The following is a 25,099-nucleotide window of genomic DNA, read 5'->3' on the forward strand; positions in this document are numbered from 1 at the left end:
GTCTGCGCCTGGAGCCCTGCTCTGACAGAAACGTCTTTGGCCTTGAAAGTGAGAGCAAACCAGCAGAAAACATTTTGGCCCTTTAGGCTTGTCTTCCAAAAGCTTGTGCACCTTATTATCTCTCAGCTGCTTTATCAACTGCTCCAAGTCATCTCCAAAAAGGAGCTTGCCCTTAAAAGGAAGTGCCCCAAGCTGTGCCTTCGATGAAACGTCCACCGACCAGTTTCACAACCACAAGAGTCTCCTAGCTGATACCAGAGACCACTGTCCTAGAAGAGGTGCGAATAAGATCATATAAAGCATCAGCTCCATAGGCTACTGCTGCTTCTAAGTGCTCCACCTGCTTGGATTCCTGAGGTGAGAGACCCCTGGCACTCTGTAACTGCTGCACACTGTAGTACAGAGCAGAGACTTCAAAAATCTTTTTGAGGTGCACCTCAAGCTTCCTATCCAGCAGATCTTTCAGAGCTGCTGTGCTAGCTACTGGAATGGTGGTTCTCTTAGTAACTGCCAACATAGAAGCATCCACCTTTGGCACCCTCAAATGTTCTAGGGTCTCTCAGGCAAAGGTTAAAGCTTATCCATAGCCCTACCGACCTTAAGACCAGTTTCCGGAATTTCCCACTCCCTGATAATCAATTGCTTGACCAACCTATGGAAAGGAAAGATTCTGGCCGAGCCCCTCAAACCAGCCATGACTGGATCCACTGTATCCTGGTCCAGCTCCTCCTGCAGAACCGCTCTTCCCAACTCCGTCAGGACATGCAGAATCATAGGACCTAGATCTTCCCTCTGAAATAGGTTAAAAACCTTAGGATCTTCCCCTTCCATGGCCAGAATCTTTCCAGGCTCTCCCTCCTGATCACCTTTGGGAAGAGAGACACCAAGGGGACCATCTCCTGAGGGCAACCCCTGGTTGGACTCCTCTGAGGAAAATTCGTCTGCAGTCCCCTGCATCGCTAAACCTCTAACCTTATGGATCCTTGTGGCCCCCAGCATCTCCAACAACCTGGCACCTTTTTGGGAAGACCCTCCGAGGCCCTGCGTCTGGAGGAGCAACTTGGCTAGGCCTGACTGGCCAGATATGCTTTCTGCAATAAAAGAATAAAATCTGGAGAAAATTGAGGATCACACAAATCCCCCTCCAGGGGATTGGGATCCCACCCAACTGCCCCGCTAAGGCCCCCTGGGGCTAGAATCGGCCAACAACAGTGCAACTCTCTCCTCCACAGCCGTGAAAGTTTTCAAGATGGCCACTGTTCCTGCGCTTATCGGGAACTGGTCGGCCGCTTCCTCCACAGCAGCCGGCAACCTGCCAGGGCCGCGCTGCTATGATGATGCCGCTACAGATTTCCATGAAGAACCCTCCCCACCGGAGAGGCAGTGGGAGCACTGGCCGCCCGTGGAGAGCCACGAGCAGTGCTCCCTGCACACAGCAATGGCTCGCATGCGGCATGGCCCGGCGCACCTAACCACGCTGCAGACGCCAGAGACAGCAAATCGGATCAGGAGCTGTGGGACAGACTCAGCCTGAGCGCCCTGCCTTCGCCTGGCCCCAGCAACGGGGTGAACGCTGGAAAAAAACACAAGCACCACTTTTCTTACTTTTTTTTTTTTTTTTTTTTTACTAATAAGAAAGAAAAAGAAAAAAGTTTACTTCCCTGAAGAAGGGTGGCAGAGGCTTCCCATGATCCTCGCCGTGGGGGAGGGAGCTGGACTACCAACTGTCACCCCTAGCGTACCCGAAAGAGCAAATTTGGGGTTCCCAACCCCTGATCGTCTTTAACATGCTACCAGGAAGGATGGTCCGATCAGGACCTGCCAACTTCCTGGGAGGAAAGTCTGAACAAAGTCCAAGAATACCCAAGTCCCTTGTACTTCTTTACTTTTTTTTTTCTTTTTTAAATTAGGGTACAGAACCGCAGGTTTTGCACCACCTCCATCTGCTGGAGACAGAGATATACTGAGGAGATGCAGGTGGCACACCAGTTTAAGAGGAGATGCCTGTAAAATTTTCGCTGTCTCTATGTGCTGGAAGGGAGGCAAAACCCAGGAGTCTGGACTGATCTGGGTAGTACAGGGAATAGCAGTTTATAGACTTCTCCTCCAGGAACTTATCCAATCTTTTTTTAAACCCAGCTTCACCAACTGCCTTAACCATATCCTCTGGCAATGAATTCTAGAACTTAATTGTGCACTGAGTGAAAAAGAACTTTCTCCAATTTGTTTTAAATGTGCTACTTGCTAACTTCATGGAATGCCCCCTAGTCTTTCTATAATCTGAAAGAGTAATAACTGATTAACATTTACCCTTTCAAGATTTTGTAGACTTCTGTCATATCCCCCCTCAGCCATCTCTTCTCCAAGCTGAACAGCCCTAACCGCTTTAGCCTTTCCTCATAGGAGAGCTGTTCTATTCCCGTTATCATTTTTGGTTGACCTTCTCTTTAAGTTCTCCAGTGCAACTATATCTTTTTTGAGATGCGGCGACCAGAATTGCACACAGTATACAATGTGCAGTCTCACCATGGAGCTATACAGAGACATTGTGACATTTATTTATTTATTGCTTTTTTATACCGGCATTCATGATACAGATCATATCATGTCGGTTACAAATAACAAGGGTTGTAACCTAACTAACTATTAACATGGTATAGAGAAGACAAAAGTTACAATGAACAGGGGTGCTGGAACTGGGAAGAGGAAGAAATAGCAGACAGTAACTAGATAACTTATTCACAATTCCTTTCCTAGTAATTCCTAACATTCAGGTCGATCCAGTAAGGCCGCGGTAGAAACAGTGCGGTAGTGTCAGGCGCACCCTTCCTCCCCGCACGCACAGTTCTCTTCACTAACTCCCCGATACTCTCCTCTAATCGCATGCAAATGCATGCCGCGGCTTTAAAGCGGTAGGGAAGGGTTATGGCCGCGTAACCCATTTTACTGTATAGGCGCTTAATACAGCGCCTATACAGTAACCAGGGTGCGCTGGTACCTGTCATTTCAAATGACATTTGAAATGACAGGTACCAGGAAGTGTAAAAATCAAAATTTTTAAATACCTGTCGGAGGGCCGCGTAGGTCCAGGCGGCCGGCGGGATCCGGGGGGCCGGTGGTCGCGTGTTAAATCTAGGCCGCGGGCGGGTGGGCGCCTGTTCCGGGCGGCGGGGGGTGGACGCGCGTTAGTTTCAGACGGCCGCGTGGGTCCAGGCGGCCGGCGGCGGCGGGAGCCGGGTGGTCGCGTGTTAAATCTAGGCTGCGGGCGGGTGGGCGCCTGTTCCGGGCGGCGGCAGCGGCGGCGGGGGGACACGCGTTAGTTCGAGACGGCCGGCGGGTGGTCGCGTGTTAAATCTAGGCCGGGTCCGCACAGGCGCGCATTCACTGCCGGTGGGGGCTGCCTCTCCCGGCAGTGAATGAATTCATTCATCCAGGCGGAGGAGCCGGTGGCGAAAGCAGCCGGCTCCTCCGCCTGGATGAATGAATTCATTCACTGCCGGTGGGGGCTGCCTCTCCCGGCAGCCCCCACTAGCAGTGAATGAATGCGCGCCTGTGCGACCCCTGCAATTCGGCGCTCAAGGCAGTCACATGCCGTGACGTCACGCCTTGAGCGCCCAATCGCAGGGGTCGCACAGGCGCGCATTCATTCATTCACTGCCGGTGGGGGCTGCCGGGAGAGGCAGCCCCCACCGGCAGTGAATGCGCGCCTGTGCGGACCCGGCCTAGATTTAACACGCTGACCACCCGCCGGCCGTCTCGAACTAACGCATGTCCCCCCGCCGCCGCTGCCGCCGCCGCCCGGAACAGGCGCCCACCCGCCCGCGGCCTAGATTTAACACGCGACCACCCGGCTCCCGCCGCCTGGACCCACGTGGCCCTCCGACAGGTATTTAAAAATTTTTATTTTTTCTTCTGACAGGTTTTATGTGTCCCACATCATTACATTTTCTCGATCATCTCTGTATCGCTTTTTTTTTAAATTGTGTTTTATTGTTTTTGAGTATCTTAAGCGGTGTCGATGGATTTATTACTAGACTCACAGTCCTAACTCCTACTAGGGGGAGGCGGTAAACTAACACGTTACGGCCGCGGCAAAACAGTGCGTTACTAATGAGAGAACCTGAGCGCGCGTTACGGTATCGGAGGGGAATAGCTAATTCCTTCATTATACAGCTAATTCGTTCATTTACATGCCGGGTGCGGGAAGGGTTACGCGTCTGTTTTAAGAAGCACTACGGATGCGCAAAATTGGAGACTGTATCGCTGGTTTGCCTTACGCGTCCGAATTGTGCGCAGCGAGCTCGTTACAGACGAGAAATCTTCAACTGAACTTTACTGGATCGACCTGATTGTGTTTGCTTTTTTGACCATCACAGCACATTGAGCTGATTTCAATCCTATTGTTTGTTTTCTATTTAGGTACTACACTTTTCTGCTGAACTTAAGGCACCATGGTCCACCTGCCTCTTCTTGAGCAGGGGACAGGCGAGGGCTTCCTAATTCATGCTGTATTTTCAGAATTACACACTATTTTATTGCAGCTTGAATAATGTCCTCCAAAGTCTCTTGACTTTAGACCTCTTGGAGCTCTAACAATTCAGGCTTGCTAGATAATGAGTTTGCAAGAATATGAGCTTATTCTGTTCAAAATATATTTCATCCCCTTAGAAAAGATTGAATTTAATTAACCACCAGCTATTTGCTTTAAGCTATCAGGTTGACAGGGTCTCTAAGGACTTAAGAGCTTTCATGGTCCACCCTAGAGATTTGGTTTTTAGCTATCCACAGTAAGCATGTATGAGATATATACATAAATAAATGGCCTGAGCTACTCTATAAATACTGCAATTTACAGAGTTTCTACAATTAACATCTTTCCATGAGTCTTTACTCTCATAAAACAGTCTGAATATAACTAAAGATTTTAAGAAAATCTTAATGCTTAATAAAATGCTAGTATCTTTTTTATGATCTGAACTTCCAAATCATGCCTGGTGCCACTGTTGTGTAAGGTTTCTATGCAGCGCTTCAGATTCACTCACACAAACATATTGAAGATGTAGTGTAGTAGGTTGGGAAGCACTATTTTAGAAGTCCTGTTCAAACATGGCACCAGGCATGGTCTGGAAGACCAAACTGTAATGGAGACATTAGAAGGCGTATAGAAGCTATTATTCAGCGCCATTTATCTGGCTAAGTTTGGCCTTAGCTGGACAAATGGAGGGATTTGAAAATCCCACCACACTAACTGGTCCCAAGAGAACAGCTAACTTGGGGAGGGGTTGAGGCATTCAACTGGTTAAGTCAGCTGGGAACAAGGAAATAACCATAGTACCTGAATAATCCAATTGAAGTGGCTGAAAAGCGGAAAATAAAAAAGTAAATAAATAATTTCAGGACAGGACAGCTGAAGAGAGATCTCAATGTTAGCCAGATAAACTTATCTGGCTAACTTTAAGATAGTCGAGTATATTCAGCGACATGCCCCTGCCACTGAATATCCTGGCTAAGTTAGCCAGATAAGTTTATCTGGCTAGCTTTCCTAGCTGAATATGAACCTCATAATATTTTTTTTAAATCTTTAACCATATTTGAACTATTATGTAAGAAAGCAAAGACACATGGCAAGAAACTCTCTACAAAGTCCAATCATTACAGATCAGCTGAGGTGACATTGCACACGTAAATGTTCTAAAGAACTTTCACTACTGCAAATGGGCATACCTGAAGTGAATCAAAAAACAGTTGCACTGACAACTATTCAAATCTAGGGAATAGTATTGTACAATTTATGCAAGTCATTTCATCTATGCCTTTCTGTTCGCTTTCTCTCAATTTCCAAGTGACAAAGACCAGTAATGACATTTAAAACAAGCTGAGCACGGATCATCACTTACATGTTTTCTGTGTTTTATTAAATTGAGATATTGTTGGGTTAGAAGATGATGAATGACAAACAGCTTTCAGTAGGAGAGCTTCATCACTCATTCTGAGTGTGATGGATGTGATACATGGAGGGGTGCTACAATGGGGGTGGTGCCACCATTTGTTCTCCATCTCCATTAGGGAAAGGATGGGGAACGCTAAGCTTGAATTGCAGCACAGGAGATCTTTCTGGATCTGGAGGTGGTCAGGCACTGGAACAATTTACCAAACTGGTGCAAATCTCCATCACTGGAACAGGTTAGTAAAACATTTGACTGAGGGGATGCAGCTGCAGTGGTCCTGCTTGCAGGCAGGGGATGGGCTAGAGACTTGTTAAAGTCCCCTCCAGCCCTACTCTATGATTCTCTGACTCATGTGTGACATGGATCATCTGACCAGTGTGTAGGAGGTCATGGGTGACACCTGTCCAAACACCAGGAGTTCAGGTGAATTGAAGGGGCATCGTAAAGAATTTCGATCATAGCAAATTTAAAGTAGATTTCAATCTATGTAGTTTGAGAATTAGCATTTGTCATATGTACTAATGTACAATGTACAGAAGGTATAAATTAAATTTTGAAGTGTCTCACTCTTGCTGAAGTGGACCTTGCTGTTCCCTTAACAGGACAGAAGAACTGGGGCCAGAAATACTGAGTATGCTTTTCTTTTACAATTTTGTTTTTCTTCTAACCTTTCTCTTTCTCTGCCCAGTTGTCTGATTCACCTTTTGCCTGGCTCAGAGCTCTATACGACCATTTTCTCTAAGAGCTTCTACAGAAAATCTGCGCAGAAGAACATGCACGTCCCTCCTCTTTTGCTGTGTACATCATTTCCATCCGTGAAATGCAAGCACATCAACTGGTGAGAGGAGCGGCAAACAGGCGAAGTTAAAAATAAAGAGAGTTTCTACAAAAAATGAAAGAGTACAAGGAGAGTCACATTAAGACATTCCTTCATCCATCTTTTTTTTCCTTACGGGACTCCCCTTACAGGAGAAACAAATTCATGGACTGTAAAAAAGCCATGCCTTGACAGGACAATTTTCCAAGGCACTGACAGGGCTAAACTGCCCTCCCTCAATGCAGCTAAAATCCATTGGTTGTTCTACAAAGCTACATTTGAAGGCAACGTACACAAGGGCATGTGTTGGGCAGAGAGGGAAAAGAACGCATCTTCCACTCTGCATGTGAGAATGTCCCATAAAAAAAGTACCTGCAGAAAAAAATAGGTAAAATATCCACAGGTACTTTATACTGGCAGCAGATTTCAAAGTGAAAATACGCACATACTCTTTGAAATTTGGTGCAAAGTCTCTGGGTGATGAGAACCTACAAGACTTTATTGCAGTGCAATTTGAAAAGTGCACTCCCTCAAAATACTGCAAACTAATCTGGTTTTCAGAATAACAAAATTATATCATGTAATCCTACTGCATAAATCGGAAGGTTGTTATAAACTGTTTCTCTTGTGATCATTTAATATTGTGGGGAAGCCCAAAAACCAGGCTGTGAGCCCTCATGACACAAATTGGCAATATCTGCATTAATCTATGCATACCTTAAACTGTCCTTTGTGCTCCCATCAAGGCTAGGCTTTAGGTAATACACAACATTCATGAGCTATATTTACAAGCACTTGGCCTAAGAGACAGGATAATCTGCAATATTATGATTAGCCTGAAAATAAGATCTGGAAGAGGGTCCCAGGAGCAGACTGCAAGAAACCTTACTCCAAGCATCTTTGGTGTTGAAGAGTAATTGTCATAAAGGAAACATTCATGTATCAAAGAAAACCTAAGTAATGTGGTAGTGATAGTGGTGCTGGGGAGCAGAGGGGTGGTGGTGATGACAGCATATCTGGAAGCACCTGGCTGTAAAGGTCATTTGTTGACCTCCTTTTTGCTTTCCAACGGGCCTATACAGTAAACCGCGCGGGAGAGCCGGTGAGCGCATGCTCTCCTGATGCGCACCCAAGCCACTCTCCTGGGTGCGTGATTCACTAAGGAAAGGTATGCAAATTAGGGCCCACGGTAAAAAGGAGGCCTAGGGACACTAGCGCATCCCTAGTGCCTCCTTTTTGATAGAAGCAGCGGCTGTCAGCGGGTTTGACAGCCGACACTTAATTTTACCAGCGTTGGTTGTCGAATCCGCTGACAACTACGGGTTCAGAAAACGGACGCGGGCAGATTTTTTATTTTTTTATTTTTGGGGCCTCCAACTTAATATCGCTATGATATGAAGTCACAGGATGTTCAGAAAAGCAGTTTTTTCTGCTTTTCTGTACACTTTCCTGGTGCCGGCTGAAATTAACTCCTGCCCCTTTGGGTAGGCGTTAATTTCTGAGAGTAAAATGTGCGGCTTGGCTACACATTTTACTTTCTGTATCGCGCGGGACTAACTAATAGGCTCATCAACATGCATTTGCATGTTGCGGGCGCTATTAGTTTCGGGGGGGGGGGGGGGGGGGGGGTTGGCCGTGCATTTTCGACACACTATTACCCCTTACTGTATAAGGGGTAAAAATAGCTCGTCGAAAATGCACAGCCGAGTGCACCATACTGAATCGGCCCGCAAGATGGTTAGGTGGAAAAGCAAAGCGTGCATGTTTCTCTCTGAGCCCTTTGCTATATCTTCTTTGGTGCAAACATTTATGGCCAGATTTGTGATTCAGATGGATAGTGTTCCAAAGGAGAACTATCAGCTTAGTGATAGAGCAGCTGCCACCTTCACTTAGTCCTGACAATTGCTGGAGCCAACTGAGACCCAGAATGGAACAAGGAGTCGTAGTGTAAGCAACATTGTTCTTGCCTGAAGTGGGGACAGCTGAAACAGCTGCTGGGGAAGCTCCAGTGACTAAATCTTCATCTTCTCTATCTATTGATGAAGAGGCAACAAGAGTTGCCCTGAATCAAGTTATTTCTGCTGCTGTTATGGTCTTTTACAGGGGAATCTTCAGTCTTGTGTGATTATGCCTGCCTCAAATCTGGCTGCTGGCAGATTTGATCAGTTGAGAGGCAACAATGGAGCTGCTTGAAGTTGGTCTAGCTCTGTGGACTCCATCCTTGCCATAATTTCCATGCTGGAGGCATCCTTAACTAAAAGGATTTATGAGGTATTGTCCGTTTCCTTAAACTTGCAAGAGGCATTTCAGGCCCAGGCCCTCTCAGAGCATACTGGGAAGTCAGTGTAGCTAGGTCCTAGAGGAAAAGTCCATAAATCATTCTTAGCCATTTAGACTTGGGAAAGTCAATACTTACCCTTGATTATGAGCAAAAAGGATTGGATATATACTTTAGGATCCTGTGATTATTTGTGATCTGGATTAGCCACTGTCTGAGACAGATGCTGGGCTTGATGGACCTGTCTGATCCAGTATGGCATTTCTTATGTTCTTATGAATTTGTAGATTCAGATCAATGGGTTGGTGCACCACGATCCACCTGAATAGGTGGATCGTGGTGCTGAATAGGTACCTGGCAAAGATCTTGAAAATTTCCAGCTGAGACTATCCCTCCAACTACCTACCTAAGGGCATCATATGAAATCTGATAAGAAAGGTCATTTAATTGTGGACACCTTAAACCTTACAGGAATCTTGGAGAGATCCCTGGATACAGATGTCAGCAAAGTTACACAGCCGGCAGCCTTTGCACCGGAGGTTGATCGAGACTGGACCTTGAAATTTTACTTTTGTCAGAAAGATGTTTACTTTATGGGTAGCAAGATGTGAATTTTTCTTGATTCCTCTACAGCAGTGGTTCTCAACCCTGTCCTGGGGACCCCCCCAGCCAGTCGGGTTTTCAGGATATCCACAATGAATATGCATGAGAGAAAATTTGCATACACTGTCTCCATAACATGCAAATTTTCTCTCATGCATATTCATTGTGGATATCATAAAAACCCAACTGGCTGGGGGGGTCCCCAGGACAGGGTTGAGAACCACTGCTCTACAGTGACACAAGACAGATAAGAACATAAGAAATTGCCATGCTGGGTCAGACCATGGGTCCATCAAGCCCAGCATCCTGCTTCCAACAGAGGCCAAACCAGGCCACAAGAACCTGGCAATTACCCAATCACTAAGATCCCATGCTACTGATGCAATTAATAGCAGTGGCTATTCCCTAAGTAAATTTGATTAATAGTTGTTAATGGATTTCTCCTCCAAGAACTTATCCAAACCTTTTTTGAACCCAGCTACACTAACTGCACTAACCACAACCTCTGGCAACAAATTCCAGAGCTTTATTGTGCGTTGAGTGAAAAAGAATTTTCTCCGATTAGTCTTATATGTGCTACTTGCTAACTTCATGGAATGCCCCCTAGGCCTTCTATTATTCTAAAATGTAAATAACCGATTCACATCTACTCATTCAAGACCTCTCATGATCTTAAAGACCTCTATCATATCCCCCCTCAGCCGTCTCTTCTCCAAGCTGAACAGCCCTAACCTCTTCAGCCTTTCCTCATAGGGGAGCTGTTCCATCCCCTTTATCATTTTGGTTGCCCTTCTCTGTACCTCTCCATCACAACTATATCTTTTTTGAGATGTGGCGACCAGAATTGTACACAGTATTCAAGGTGTGGTCTCACCATGGAGCGATATAGAGGCATTATGACATTTTCTGTTTTATTAACCATTCCCTTCCTAATAATTCCTAACATTCTGTTTGCTTTTTTGACTACTGCAGCACACTGAGCCGACAATTTTAAGGTATTATCCACTATGATGCCTAGATCTTTTTCCTGGGTGGTAGCTCCTAATATGGAACCTAACATCGCGTAACTACAGCAAGGGTTATTTTTCCCTATATGCAACACCTTGCACTTGTCCACATTAAATTTCATCTGCCATTTGGATGCCCAATCTTCCACTCTTGCAAGGTCCTCCTGTAATGCATCACAATCCGCTTGTGATTTAACTACTCTGAATAATTTTGTATCAGCCGCAAATTTGATAACCTCACTCATCGTATTCCTTCCCAGATCATTTATATATATATTGAAAAGCACCAGTCCAAGTACAGATCCGAGGCACTCCACTGTTTACCATTTTCCACTGAGAAAACTGACCATTTAATCCTACTCTCTGTTTCCTGTCTTTTAACCAGTTTGTAATCCACGAAAGAACATCACCTCCTATCCCATGACTTTTTAGTTTTCTTAGAAGCCTCTCATGAGGGACTTTGTCAAACACCTTCTGAAAATCCAAATACACTACATCTACCAGTTCACCTTTATCCACATGTTTATTAACCCCTTCAAAAAATGAAGCAGATTTGTTAGGCAAGACTTCCCTTGGGTAAATCCATGTTGACTATGTTCCATTAAACACATAAGGCTCTCCCTATTGGTGCAAATTTCCTATTATGTTTCTGTTCGAATGTTTAAAATTTCAAACTAATAAACGTATATTTTACAACACACCTCAACTAAGAAATTTCCTGGATTCTAAAGCTAATCCGGGGTACTTGTAGCACATGTTGGGGTTCCTTATTAAGGTCTTTTCAGCAATTTATTATATTGTCCCACTTAGCTTGTACTTTTCTTTGATTAGTATGCTTGTTTGGATAGATCTTTCCTTTTCTTGATCTGAAGTCCTCTCAAATATGGTCTAAATTGGGATTCTGTGTTTTCCCTTTTTTCTGGTTTCTGTTTTTCTTTCCTTTTGGCATTCGTACTGTATCCGTACTCTATTTCTTTGTCACAAGATTCTTGATATATATTTGGAAACTTTGTATAAATAATTTTTAATTTTCAAAAATCTTTATTGAAAAAATTCTGCAGCATCCAAATCTGCATAATAATGAGCAAAACAAGAAAACCACCCACATACCCAATGAATGAAAATTATCAAACAAAAATAAATTCCCCACATAAATTACACATTTCCATTATTTATAAAACTTACACCCATAACAAATAAAGGAAGGAATTAGGCAAACTCAAAGAATGCCAAAGATATGATCCTCAACCCAGAGAACCTTTCAAAAACAGAATAAAGAATCCTAAATATCCTCTAGGAAGAGAGTTCACTGAATCCCTTAAACTACTTCAACCAGTTTCTCGCTCTCCATATCGAGGAAGGGTCTCCAAATTTGTGAGACCATCAGAATACCTATTCTGAACCTCATAAGTTAACCATTCCATTGCATAAATGTGCCAAAGATGTTAAAACCAGAAAGAGAGAGGATGCTTAGCTGGAGAATTCCAAAGTAAGGCAATAAGACATCTAGCAGCTACCAGCCTGTGAGATATTAATGTAGGACAATGACAGCTGGTAGACATTGTGAAACCCAACAAAATTACTGCCAGATCTACTGGAAGATTTGTCTTAGTGATCTTGTGAATCCATGACATCATCTCTGGCCAAAATGTTGGAATTATAAGACATAGCACGTAATAACGTTGAGTAGAAAATCTTATACTCATTCTCTTAAATATTAACACTTATGGAATTCCCTTTTTGCAACCTGAGAAAGATGTTAAGCTACTCCTCCACTCAAACAATATATCTATTATAAAAAAAAATCATAAGCCATGGATCTGTAGCTTTACCTCACATCCTACCTGTTGCTTTCTTCCTTCTTTCTTCCTTTTTATCCTTTCTGCCAGAAGCTGCATTTTCCAGGGCAGAGGCCTGTTTCAGGTCCTCTTCTGTGACCAAATATACTGGGCTGCTTTTCATTTCCTGAAACAAAACATGAAACCTTCACAAACTAATTTCCTTTTCCAAAGGGACTTCCTTCAAAGCTGCCTATTTCAAGGTGACATTTCTTCGGAAAACTGAAAGAATGCGTCCTTGCCCAGAGCCACTAGGCGATGCCTTTTAATGCAGTATCGCCAGTCTGGCGGCTCTGGGCAAGGAAGTTACATCCCTCCTTATTTTGGGGGCCACTATGTTTCTCGGCAACTCCTGTTCCAATCATAGAACGGTAGGGAGTATGAGCTCACTGACAACCCTGCAGAAAATACTTGCAGGGGCCTACCTTTTTCAAGAATTAATTTCCACCTGCTAAGGATCTGAGGTGCAATAAACCTTCTTTATGTGCTTGTTGGAGAAATGAAGCTGAGTGCCAAGTCAGCTATGTTGAAATAACTAAATTTAAAGCAAACTCATTCATGATGACAATTTGATCATTGAAAAGTATAGTTCTACAAAATTGCACATTCCTATGAGACAGAAGTGAACAATAAGGCAAACAGAGCATGGCTTTAGATATAATCAACTTTTCAGGAGCAGTGATTAACTGGCATCTTCCCTAGTGCAGTTTTATTAAATGGAGACCTTATAGGAAAATGGGTTTTTACCTGCTAATTTACGTTCCTGAAGTACCACGGATCAGTCCAGAGAAGTAGGTTTATGCATCCCTACCAGCAAATGGACGCAGAGAACAAAAACTTTGAGGCACTACTACATAACAGAGTGTCACCTGCAGTCCCTCAGTATTGACCTGTACCCAAGCCAAGATGTGTACCTTAACAAACCCCAATAAACCTGGAGCGAGTACATACTTAAAGGTTGGAGCCCCCTGAAAAACACTAGGCCCTCTTAACCTGACAGAATGCACATCTGAAACTATGTACAGTTCTCATTACTCTGAATATATCCCATATCAGCTCAGCAACATCCAGAAGTGAAGAAGTCTTTCGGAAAATGGGGACGGGTCTCTTGACTGATCCGTGGTTCTTCAGGAACAAAAATTAGCAGGCAAGAACCAATTTTCCTTTCCTGTTCATACCCCGGATCAGTCCAGACAAGCGGGATGTACCCAAGCCCCTTTTATTCTGGGCGGGAACTCGAAAGACCCACGCGCAACGTACTTTCCCCAAAAGACGCCTCCTCCGGCGCCCACACACCCAAGTGGTAATGTTTGGATAAAAGTGTGAGGCGACAACCATGTTGTTGCACGACAAATCTCCTGTGGAGAAAATAGTTGACACTCTGCCCACGAGGTTGCCTGCGCCCTAGTGGAATGCGCTCTCAACCCCTCCAGCACCGACCTGCCCTTATAGATGCAAATACAAAACAAATAAAGGGAATTATAAGCTCTAACACAACAGAAAAAGCTTTATTGGATACACTTCATGTACTTATGATATTTTAATGTATTTTTCGCTCCATAAGACGCACCTAGGATTCAGAGGGGGAAAATAAAAAAAAAAATAAAATGGTGTGCCCCTGTCACATGGTAGGAGTCCTATCATGTGACAGGGGCCGACCAATGGCACCGGTAGCCCCTGTCACATAGTAAAGGCAAAGGGCCACTGGTGCCATTTTGATTACTGGCAGCCGACGGCCCAAGAGCAGGAGATCACTCCTGGGACCCCCGCTGGACCACCAGGGACTTTTGGCAAGTTTTGGGGGGGGTCAGGAGGGTGGGGGGTTGTAGTTAATTTTTTTTTTTTTTTATATTTGCTCCATAAGACGCACAGACATTTTCCCCCCCACTTCTGGGGGAAAAAAAAAAAAAGGTGTGTCTTATGGAGCAAAACTTACGGTATTTTTAAATTCTATAACATTAAGTACAAAAGATTGTTAAAATATGCATGGCCCTGACCTTGCAAGTTATTAACGTAACAAATATATGAAAACACAAAGTACAAACATATAACCCATATTTCACAAACATACCATAAATTCCTACAAATGCTCAATGCACACAGATATAGTGTATACAACAAGATACCCACACATAGTATATATTGATAGAATGTGCACAACCAAGATACCCCAACAGAGGCTACTGTTTCACCAAAATGGCTTCATCAGGGGGATTTGTGGATTACAATGTATCCTTGAACCAGCCTGCTGTAGATGGCTCAACAATCTAGGTCTGTGGCGCTGTTTTAGCAAATATTTGCTTCCAGATCCACTCAGGGGGCAAGAAAACATCAACTATCCTAGTGGCAAGCCACTAATATCACTTCAATCAGGAGCAGTTTTAAAACGTTGCTGCCATCTCTGTAAGGGTGTTTTGATATGCGCTCTGAACACCGTTGTCTTTAGACACTTAGAAAGGGCAAGAGATACTGTGTAAACTCTTGTGGCAAATAACGTTCTGGATTTCTTTCCCCCGCATTCTTATTGGAAGTATTTTGAAAAAGACATAAGAAACAAGTCTTCTTCATATTAATCACATGTGACTAAAACTTGTTCACACGTGGGTATCTGTGTTTAATGCCATTAGGATAGTTGATGTTTTCTTGCCTCCCCCCCACCCGAGTGGACCTGGAAGCAAATATTTGCTAAAACAGCGACACAGACCTACCCTTTTTTTGTTTTGGATTTACGGTTTGGGGAATAGTATGTACCTTCATTGTTTTTTACCTTACAGATGTAAGCTGAAGCTATAGTCTCTTTCAGCCATCATGCAATAGTGCCCTTAGAAGCCTTAGTTCCCTTCTTAGCGCCTCTGCACAGGACAAAAAGATGATCAGATCTCCGAAAGGCTGACACGACCTCCTGACTGAGTCTGCCCAGTGACCCAGCGTTGCCCTCGCCGTGCAGGGGAGAAGCTCTCGGCAGAGCCCGAGAATCTGCAGGGCTCAAAGCTATCTCCCCAGGCGAAATCAGGGCTCCTCTCCCTAACTCGCCAGGCGCCCCCTTCTCAGGCTACAGTCCCAGAACGGAGTGGAGAGAATGGAGGGACTGGTTCCTCGATATCACCGGAGGAGAGCAGAATGCTTCTGATTTGGGGGCTTGCCTTTTTAGACCCCTGGAGATTAAAAAACCGGCAATAGTAACCTTGGAATCCCTGTGGAATTTGGTTGCAGGTATTGCACTTTCCTCCAACGATCAGGCCCGACGCTTAGAGGCAGTTACACAGAGAATGGATACTTTCGAACGGGACCAGCGACAGCTATTACAGGAACAGGCTAAATCTATACAAGAAAATACCAACGATATAAAAAATTTACAAGAGGTGAATGCTTCTGTAATTCGAGAACGGATGTCTACATCGAGGAGATTGGAGTCAGTCGAGAACTTCTTGAGGCATCTTAACCTAAGGCTTCACAATTTCCCAAAAGTAATGAGTGCGCTACCCTTAATAACTTTCAAGATTTATGCTCAGGAAATTTTAAAAATATCATTGGAAGAGATTCCGGCTGTGAAGAAAATATTATTTCTCACTCAGAGAACCAGCTCTGTCTCAATATTGCCTAACGAAAAGGTAGACATTGTAAATCTAACAGATTACTTAGAAAACTCTGGTTTAGAAATTACTGAAAGAGCAGTATTTTTTGTTATCTTTTATTCTGAGTATGATGTAAGTAAAATAATGAAATGTTACTTTAAAAACTTAAATGTATTGTATCTTGGTGAGCCAGTTCGAATATATCCAGATTTGTCAAGATGTACACAACAGCGTTGAAAGAAATTTTTGTCAATGAGAGCTGAAACGTTAACACTGGGAGCAAGTTTTTTACTTTGCTATCCATGTAAATGCATAATTAAATTATCAGGAAATACGTATATTTTCTTTAGCCCGGAGCAGTTACGGGCCTTCTTGGATGGGCGGGTGCATTAACCTTCAATTAAAACAAGGAAGGATCTATAAGGAATTGGGTATAACATGTAACATGCAGCTTTTCAATATATTGATTTTTTTAATTGTACTCCTCTTAATTTCCTTTCTCTCCTAATTTCCTATGGATGTAAAAGAGGTACTATAATTTTTATTTTCTTCTAGTAATTGTATCGTACAAGAGATTTCATATGATATTCTCTCTGATTTCACTGCAAAGTTTTTTCTCTTTGTAAAATTTAAGTAAAATTTGATGAATAATAAATAAAATTTAAAAAAAAATCTCTGAAAGGCTTTTGTCGCCTTAAGATACTGCAAAAGAATTCTGCGCCCATCCAGCAAATTAAGCTCCCTCCCTATAGGAGCATCCGCAAACAAAATCGGAAAGGCTGATAACTCAATCACCTGGTTAAGGTGAAAGGAAGAAACCACCCTAGGCAAAAAAAAGAACTAAGTTAAGATTCCATGCTGGACAAATCTTTTGAACGGGAGGACGCAAACATTTTGCCTCTTTGAGGAAACAAACCACATCTGGGAGAGACACCAACTGTCTTCCCTAAATCCTAACTCAAAGGGAACTTAAGGCTACCACCTGAACCTGAAGGGAATTATAACCATAAGTCAAACTGCTTTGCAAAAAAAAAAACAAAAAAAACAAACTAGAATCTGTGGAACGTCCACTTTCAAAGGCTGCATCTTGTTCTGTAAACACAAGGATTCAAAGACTCTCCACACTTGGACATAAGCCAAAATCGTGGAAGGCCGCCTTACCTGAAGCAAAGTCGCAATTACAGGCTCCAAATAACTTTTCAAGTGGAGCCGTTGCCTGTCAAAAGCCAAGCCGCTAGGCTGAAGTGATCCTCCCGGTCACAAAATACGGGTCTCTGCCATAACAGCCCTGACAGATGGGCCAATCGAATGGAACCATCCACTGCCAGACAAAGAAGGTCTGCAAACCACGGCCAGTGAAGCCACTTGGGAGCCACCCAAATCACCCTGCCCAGATGAAGCTCGAAGTGCCGCTGCACTCGACCTATGATAGGCCGCAGTGGAAACACATACTGCAACAGGTGAATCAGCCACGGGTGAACGAAAGCATAGAGGCCATCCGATCCAATCTCCCTTCTGTGACTAAAAAACCGATCCGATCCGTCTTCACATTCTTGAAGTCGCCATGAGGCCCACCACTGATCTGCCCAGCCTGGCCTGAATCAAGGAGAAGGCCTCTGCCGACAACTCCCACCTCCCTGGATACAGACGAGGAAGTCCGCCTGCACAATGGGCACTCTTGCTACATGGGAAGCCGCTACTCTTGCCAGATGTTTCTCCGCCCCAACCAAAAGCTCTTGCACCTCCAGCACTACTAGATGCCTCTTCATTCTGCCCTGGCAGTTGATATATGCCACTGACGAGAACATTTGCACCGCCTTGTCTTGAATGAGGGGGAGAAACTCCAGTAAGGCTCTGTGCACTGCCCTGGTTTCCAGCTGATTGATGGTCCAGGTCGCCTCCTCTGAAGACCACTGCCCTGGGCTGATTTTTCTTGACACATCACCACCCTACCAGAGAGAGACTGGCATTCGTGGGTCACCATCACCCAGTCGGGCACTTCCTGATCCATCCCTTTCTCGAGATTGTGCCAAGAGTGCCACCATGAGAAACTGGAACTGGCATCCTCTGGCAACAGCAAATGAAGCTGAAATTCCCCCAAAAGTGGATTCCTATGGGATAACACCATCTTCTGCAGCGGGCGCATGTGAGCAAAGGCCCATGGAACTAAGTCCAGTGTAGAAGCTATGGAACCCAGGACCTGCATATAATCCCAGACCCTGGAACCGCCAGACGCAACAGCTGAAGGACCTGACTCCACAACTTGACTACCCACCCCGTAGTCAGATATTCCAAATACTGGGTCAAATTTAAATGGCTCCTGCCAGATTCATCACCCTGCCCAATGAATCCAGGAGCTGCCAGAACTGCTGGACTGAGCGACAACACTCCATTTTCGACTTCGTCCGTACTAAGTAATCGCCCAGGTACCGGTGCAGCAGGATACCTTCCCTTCCTGAGCGCCACCGCCACTGCCACTATCACCTTTGTGAACATGCATGGTGCAAAATTGAAAATGCTCCCCCCAGGACCTGAACCTCAGGAACCGCTGGTGTCCGGCCCAAACGGGGATATAGAGATAAGCTTCCAATTAGTCCAATGCCAGAAACTTCTCTTTGCACACTGCCGCTATCACCGTGCGCAACATCTCTAACCTAAACCGCGGCCCTCGGAGGGCTGCACTGACCTTCTGCTGATCGAGAATGGGTCAAAAAGTCCCCTCCTTTTTGCACACCGTGAAGTACACGGAGTATTGACCCTATCCCTCTCCAGAGGGGGCACTGGAACAATGAAATGCATGAGCTGTAGCCATTGCAATGTCCCCACACCACCTCTCGCTTGGCCCGGGAGACGCAGTGGAAGATTACAAAGGCGTTCCTGAGTGGAAGAGAAAATTCCAAGGCATAGCCATCTCTCACCACCTCCAGGACCCACTGGTCCAACGTGATCTTGGTCCACTCTTCGTAAAAGAGGGACAGCCTTCCTCCACTAGCCTCTGGAGAGGAGTAGACCAGCCTGCCTTTAATGACCAATTTTATTTCTGCCTCCCCCCTGGGGCCTCCGGTCCCTCAGAAGCCTGCGTTGGGCTTGAAAGAACTGCTGTCTGCCCGAACTCTGTTTTTTGTTTTTTTGCGCCACCGATCCAAGGCACCTGCTAGTGAGAAACTGCCTCGCTTCTTGGAATTGAGCTCGCGGAGGAAAAAATAACTTCTTTGGGGTTTTCTTGTCCTCAGGCAACTTATTACCCTTCCCCTCCCCCAACTGCTTCATGAGCTGCTGCAAATCCTGTCCAAATAGCAGCTTTCCCTTGAAGGGGAGGTTTGACACCTGCGCATCCATCGACAAATTTCGTAGCCATAGAAGTCTCTTTGCAGCTACAGCCGAGACCCTACCTCTGGCGGAAGTCCAGATCATACCATATGGAACATTAGCCACAGATGCCACTCCCGCCTCCAAGCGGGTTGCCTGCACTGCTTCAGCCACAGTCCTTTACCTTCTGCCATGTGCCTTCTGCACCCAGCGCACACACACAGGCTCTCTGCATCAAACTTCCGCACGCCGCAGCACGAAGACTCCAAGCCAAAACCTCAAACAGTCTTTGAGCAAGATCTCCAGGTTCCGAGCCTGAACATCTTTTAGAGCTGCCACTCCGGCTACTGGAATGGATGTTTTCTTAGCAACTGCTGACACGGCTGCATCCACCTTGGGAACTCTCCAGGACTCCAAGTTCTGCTCTGTCCATAACTCCTGCTACCTCCAGGCCCGTCTTGGGATATTCCACCTCCAGATCTACCAGCTTCTTCACTGTCATTGGGATTGGAAAGACCTTAGGGAGTCTCCTTAATCCACCCAGAACCAGGTCACCCCTTCATTATCCGAGTCCTACCAAGTTTGTCCTGGTAAGGGATATAGCTTAGCCAAAGTTCTGGCTACCTTCAGGCCCACTTCGGGAGACACCCACTCCCGATCCACTAATTTCTTCACCTTCTTGGGTAAAGGAAAAACTATCTTGGGAGGCCTTACCTTAGGGTGTGAACCCTCCAGGACCAGGCTCACCCCTAATCCCTAAATCTTCCAACACCTGGGGAACCAGCAGACGTAACTCTTCCCTGCGGAACAACCGAACTACCCGAGGGCAGTCGGGACTTCATCCAAAAGTATCCACTAAGTCGCTGACTGGGTCCTTGTCTGGGTCCACCGCAGTATCCTGCCACTGATCGGGCCCATTCGACTCATCTGACGTGTCCCAGTCCTTAGGTGTGAATCGTCCCAGCCCAAGGAGATGCAGGATCCCTCCAGATCCCACCTGTTTTCCACCATAAGGCTTTTTAGTCACAAGTGTTTCCTGGGAAGTGGCTGCCTGGATCCTGCCTCCTGCCTCCTTCTCAGCCAAATAGGACTTGTGAAGCAGGGCAAGATCCACTGAAAATTGCTCCAAATCTGAAGAGGACCGATCCTGCCCATTGTCCCTCTGGACCCCCGTCCCTTCCCTGCCACCAGCAGGGCTTAAATCAAAGGGTAAAAGTAGGGGAGGGGAGTCCTGAAGCTCTGAAGCAGCCTCTTAGCTCCTGCCATGTGCTCTCAAAATGGCCGCCAGTGCCTCCGACACCCCCCAGGGCCTGCAGCACCGGCCCGGCCGACCTCATGGTCCAACCACCCCCCGAAGGGCCCGCAGCAATTCTAGCATCTCCCAAGGCATCCTCTGCGCAAAACACGGTTGTACAAACTCCTGCCACACTGCTGCGAAGGCAACATTTCCAGTGCTAAGTGGGCATTGACCTGAATCGTGGTCAAGCCTAAAAATAGTCCCTGCCGTGGAACAAACCTGCCGGCGGCACACTCCTGATGATAAACGAGCCCCCGGCCCAGCAATCGGGAGATTTTTGCCCTCACTCACCCAGCCCTGCCTCCCGGCAGCTCAGCCGATCAGCACCTGAGCAACTCCCTTCACAGCGTAGTTGTCTTTTTTTTTTTTTTTTTCTTTAAAGGCACAGATACCGAATAAAGGAAATAACAAGGAAAGCACAAAGAAAAGAGCTACTTCCCTGCTTCTGGATGCAGAGGAAGCAGACTCTGGAGGTGAGGACTCAGAGGGGGCGAGGGAGCCAGGACCCCAGGCTTTCACCTCCTCTGACCGATAAGGGCTGAGCTAGTTCAGGGGTCACCAACCCCCCGCTCCACCCAAGGATGGCCAACGAAGGCACCTAACACCTCAGAGAGCCTGCCAGGAATCTTCTTTCTTCTTTTTTTTTTTTTTAATTAAACTCCAGACTGCAGGTTTGCACCTCTAGCATCTGCTGCAGACAGAGAAATATTGAGGGACTGCAGGTGGCACTCTTGGTTATCTAGCAGTGCCTCAAAGTTTTTATTCTCTGCCTCCATCTGCTGGTAGGGAAGCATAAACCCATTTATCTGGCCTGATCTGGGGTACGAACAGGAAATGACAGGATTTTGATAACTATTGATGAGCTGCAGATTATCCTGCAGAATGCACATACCTTCTCAGCTCTTTGGTGCATCAGCCCATTGAAGAGATCAGCACAGCTGGATATAAACTTCTCACTGATCACAATATTGTCCCCACAGACTATGGCTGAAGCTTGTTTGTTGAAAGATCTCATCACTTGCTGAAGCAAAATCCCCACATCTTCCACAGACAAGCTACTAGGCAGCAGCAGCTAGGGTCAGAAACAAACAAGTTGCATTTACATTCCAGATAATGTCATTCATTTTATAAAGGTGATCTTGGCTTGACATGCTTGTAACACTGGAGGGCCACAGTCTTTAAACTTCCATGGTCTTCTTAACCTATGCATGCACTCACACAAATGTAGTCTTTTGCATTTTCTGCCTCTGCAAAATGTTGCTACCACCATTCTTGCTTGTGGGGGGGCTCATAAAAGCACAGAAACAAACAGCAATGTGAACTTGGCATCACCATGATAATGTTGGCATGCCCATATTTTATCAAAAAGACGCACAAGACTTGCAGCTATGCTGTGAGCAAGTTCACCTGCAAGGAAATCCCCTTTCAAAATTACTCCCTGCCCCCAGTACAAGGAAAAGGGCTGGCTCCAGGGTCATCTTGGCAAAGAATGCAGAGGGACCTTTCATTTTTGGGACCCTGCCGTCCTAAAAATAAGAGTGCTTCACAAGCATATGCAGATTGGCAACTATGGTCATCCAATTTGCATTCAGAGGAGCTAAGGTTCAAGTAGGTTCTTACCTGCTAACCGCCTTTCCTGGGGGCCGATGCAATAAACAGCATGTAAACGACCTGTATGGTGCCCTTTTATTGACGCGCGCGCAGCCACTTCTCCTGGGTGCCCGATACAGTATGGTAATGAGGTGCCAGGCTAAAAAGGACGTGCTAGGGATTATTTGTGCATCCCTAGCACGTCCTTGGTAGCGGGCGTCCACTTTGCACAGCCACAGGTTAGGAAAACAGTTCTGTGGCTGGCGTTAAATTTGCCGTGTTAAAAATTGCACTTCAGGTGCATGGCAATTTTTTTTACATTGGGGGTAATAGCTAATAGTCTCATCTACATGGCATTTACATGTGATGTGCACTATTAGTTAAGCTTGAGTTTGGACACGCGTTTTGGATGCGCTAATCCCTTATTGCATCAGGTGTTAGCCTAGCGCGTCCAAAACGCACATCCAATCGCCGATTAAGCTGTGCGCTAGCCTGAGTTCATGATATTGCATCGGCCCCCTGGAGTCGTGACAGAACAGTGGACTCATGGGATTCCCCCTCCTACCAGCAGAAATGAGCAGAGTGTTTGACTTCTTTCTGTAATGTCAGCTGTTGGCTGGTCCAGCAGGAAGTCTGTCAGTAGTCTTTTGCCAAAGCTTGTTTCTTCATTGCTCTCCTGTATTCATCTTTTTTTTTTTTTTTATTACACTATACATCAAACTACCTACATACTCCAAGACTATTCTCTCCTGTAGCCTCTCTTTGGCTTCCTTCCCCCGGGTCGCTACCTTCTAGTTCCCTGGCCTGCACACCTTTCCCCGTCTGAAGGAGATGCCTGTAAGTTTCAGGTACTTGGGTGAAATCCTCACCCTGAAAAACGAATCAACCAACTAAAAGGTTGCCTGCTGACTTCTAAAAAGAAAGAAATGGACGAAAAAGAAATGTAAAGTAAGGAGGAGAGTACTCCTCCGTTCGCACCTCAAGAAACTCCCTTCTACTGCACCACAGTCCTGCAAGTGCACCTGCTTATTATGTAAAATCTATTTAGCCAATGCCCATCCCCTCCCCCTTTTTTTTTTTTTTTTATTCTCGGGTGGGATTTAGACTGGTCTGACAAATTCCAGGAAAGGCAATTAGCAGGTAAGAACCTAATTGAATCTTCCTGATCGTCCTGCCAAACCAGTGTACCCATGGGATATGCCATAGCCCTATTCTGGGTGGGAGATACCCAGAGCAGCTTTGAGGATCCCAATGACAAAGCTTGTCTCCCTTCTGTCATGGAGATGCAATCTAGAATACCTTGTAAACTTATGCAACGATGCCCAGACAGTCGTTGAAGGCTAGAGAATGGAAATGAGGAAAAGAGTGCATGGGGGTAACTTGCTGGAGTAGCGGTTACTATACTTAACTAACAAGCCTTCATACTGTTGATGCAACTCCATTATTGCTGCTTTAACAGAAAGAGTTAAAGAGGAAAAGGGGAATTAGTTTCAGCCAGCAACCAACAAGGATACTGAATTTTATGATCTGGGAAAACAAATAAGCATGTGGGAACTTGCTGATGCGGCTGTTACTACCCTTAACCAATAAGCCATATAATTGTGATGCAACTCCAACATTGCTCTCTGCTTCAAATGCAAGAGGTAACGGGGAATTGGACTCAGACAGCAAATAACAAGGGCCCTGACTTTGATGGTTTGGGAAACTATGTATGGGAGTGATTTGCATGGCATGGCAGATGCTATGATTATGGAGGAGATCTGTAAGGTGCAGCTGATGCTACCATAAGCTTGCTGGGCTGGATAGACCGTTTGGTCCTTTTCTGCTGTCATTTCTATGTTATTGCTCTATATTCCACCCATGAAGCAGCCTACACTCTTGTGGCATGTGCTCTTAGCCCTGTCAGTAATGGCTTTCCCTTCATTATGTAAGCTGTTGCTATTGTTTCCTTAATCCATCTGGCAATAGAGGCCTTGGATGCTGCTTCACCTTTCCTCTGACCTGAACAAAGTACAAACAGTCTATCTGACCTTCTGAACTCATGAGTCATTTCCAGGTACCTCAGCATGGAGCTACAAACATCCAAGAACCTCAGGTCTCTGTGTTTTCCAATGCACTTCATCTTCTTAAAGCCTGGTAATGTAATGGCCTGGGGTTAATATGGAAATCTGACATCACTTTCAGAGGAAGGCCGGAACTGGCCTGTCACTTTTTCCTTGGAGAAGGTCAAGTACGGGTCTCTACATGATAGTGCCTGTAACTCTGATATCCTTCTAGTTGATCCTACTGCTATGAGTGTCACTGTCTTGAGTGTCAGATCCTTCAGGGAACTTTCCCTCAGTGATTCAAATGGTGGTCTGGCCAAGGTCCTCAGGACTAGATTCAGGCTGCAAGGCGACATCACTGGTTTGCGTGGTGGATGAACCCACTTTGCCCCCTTTAGGAAGCGTACCACATTTGGGCGAGCTGCCTCTGAGGCAACCTCTAAAGCATGCTATTGCTACTAATTGGACTCTGTGTATTTATTGCCAGGCCCTTGTCCAGGCACTCCTGTAGGAAAGCAGAGTTGGTTACCTGTAATAGGTGCTCTCCAAGCACAGCAGGATGTCAGTCCTCACACATGGTTGACATCATTGGATGGAGCCCAGCACAGAAAAATTACGTCAAAGTCTCTAGAACTATGACTGAGCCTCTCTGAGCATATCCAGCATGCATCATACCACGCATCCATGCAGGTTCCACTCAGTTTTATAACATAGAATTGAGGAAAGAAAAATGAAAATAAGAACCCTTGAAGTGGAAACTCAACTTCACAGGGTGGTGGGCAGGTTTCGTGA

At 45.5% G+C, this 25,099-nt stretch overlaps 1 protein-coding gene across 2 annotated transcripts in view; it reads right to left on the bottom strand.

The window, feature by feature from the left end:
- Positions 1-25,099, bottom strand: part of UFL1 (UFM1 specific ligase 1) — a 195,768-nt gene that overhangs the window by 77,045 nt on the left and 93,624 nt on the right. For both annotated transcript variants that reach the window (XM_029595397.1, XM_029595398.1), the window contains exons 10-11: positions 21,565-21,744; positions 12,498-12,618 (exon numbers count right to left, since the gene is read on the bottom strand). In XM_029595397.1, coding sequence (XP_029451257.1) covers positions 12,498-12,618; positions 21,565-21,744 — 301 coding nt within the window. The remainder of the gene's footprint in view (positions 1-12,497; positions 12,619-21,564; positions 21,745-25,099) is intronic.

The sequence above is a fragment of the Rhinatrema bivittatum genome, chromosome 3, assembly GCF_901001135.1.
Source record: "Rhinatrema bivittatum chromosome 3, aRhiBiv1.1, whole genome shotgun sequence".
Taxonomy (NCBI): Eukaryota; Metazoa; Chordata; class Amphibia; order Gymnophiona; family Rhinatrematidae; genus Rhinatrema; species Rhinatrema bivittatum.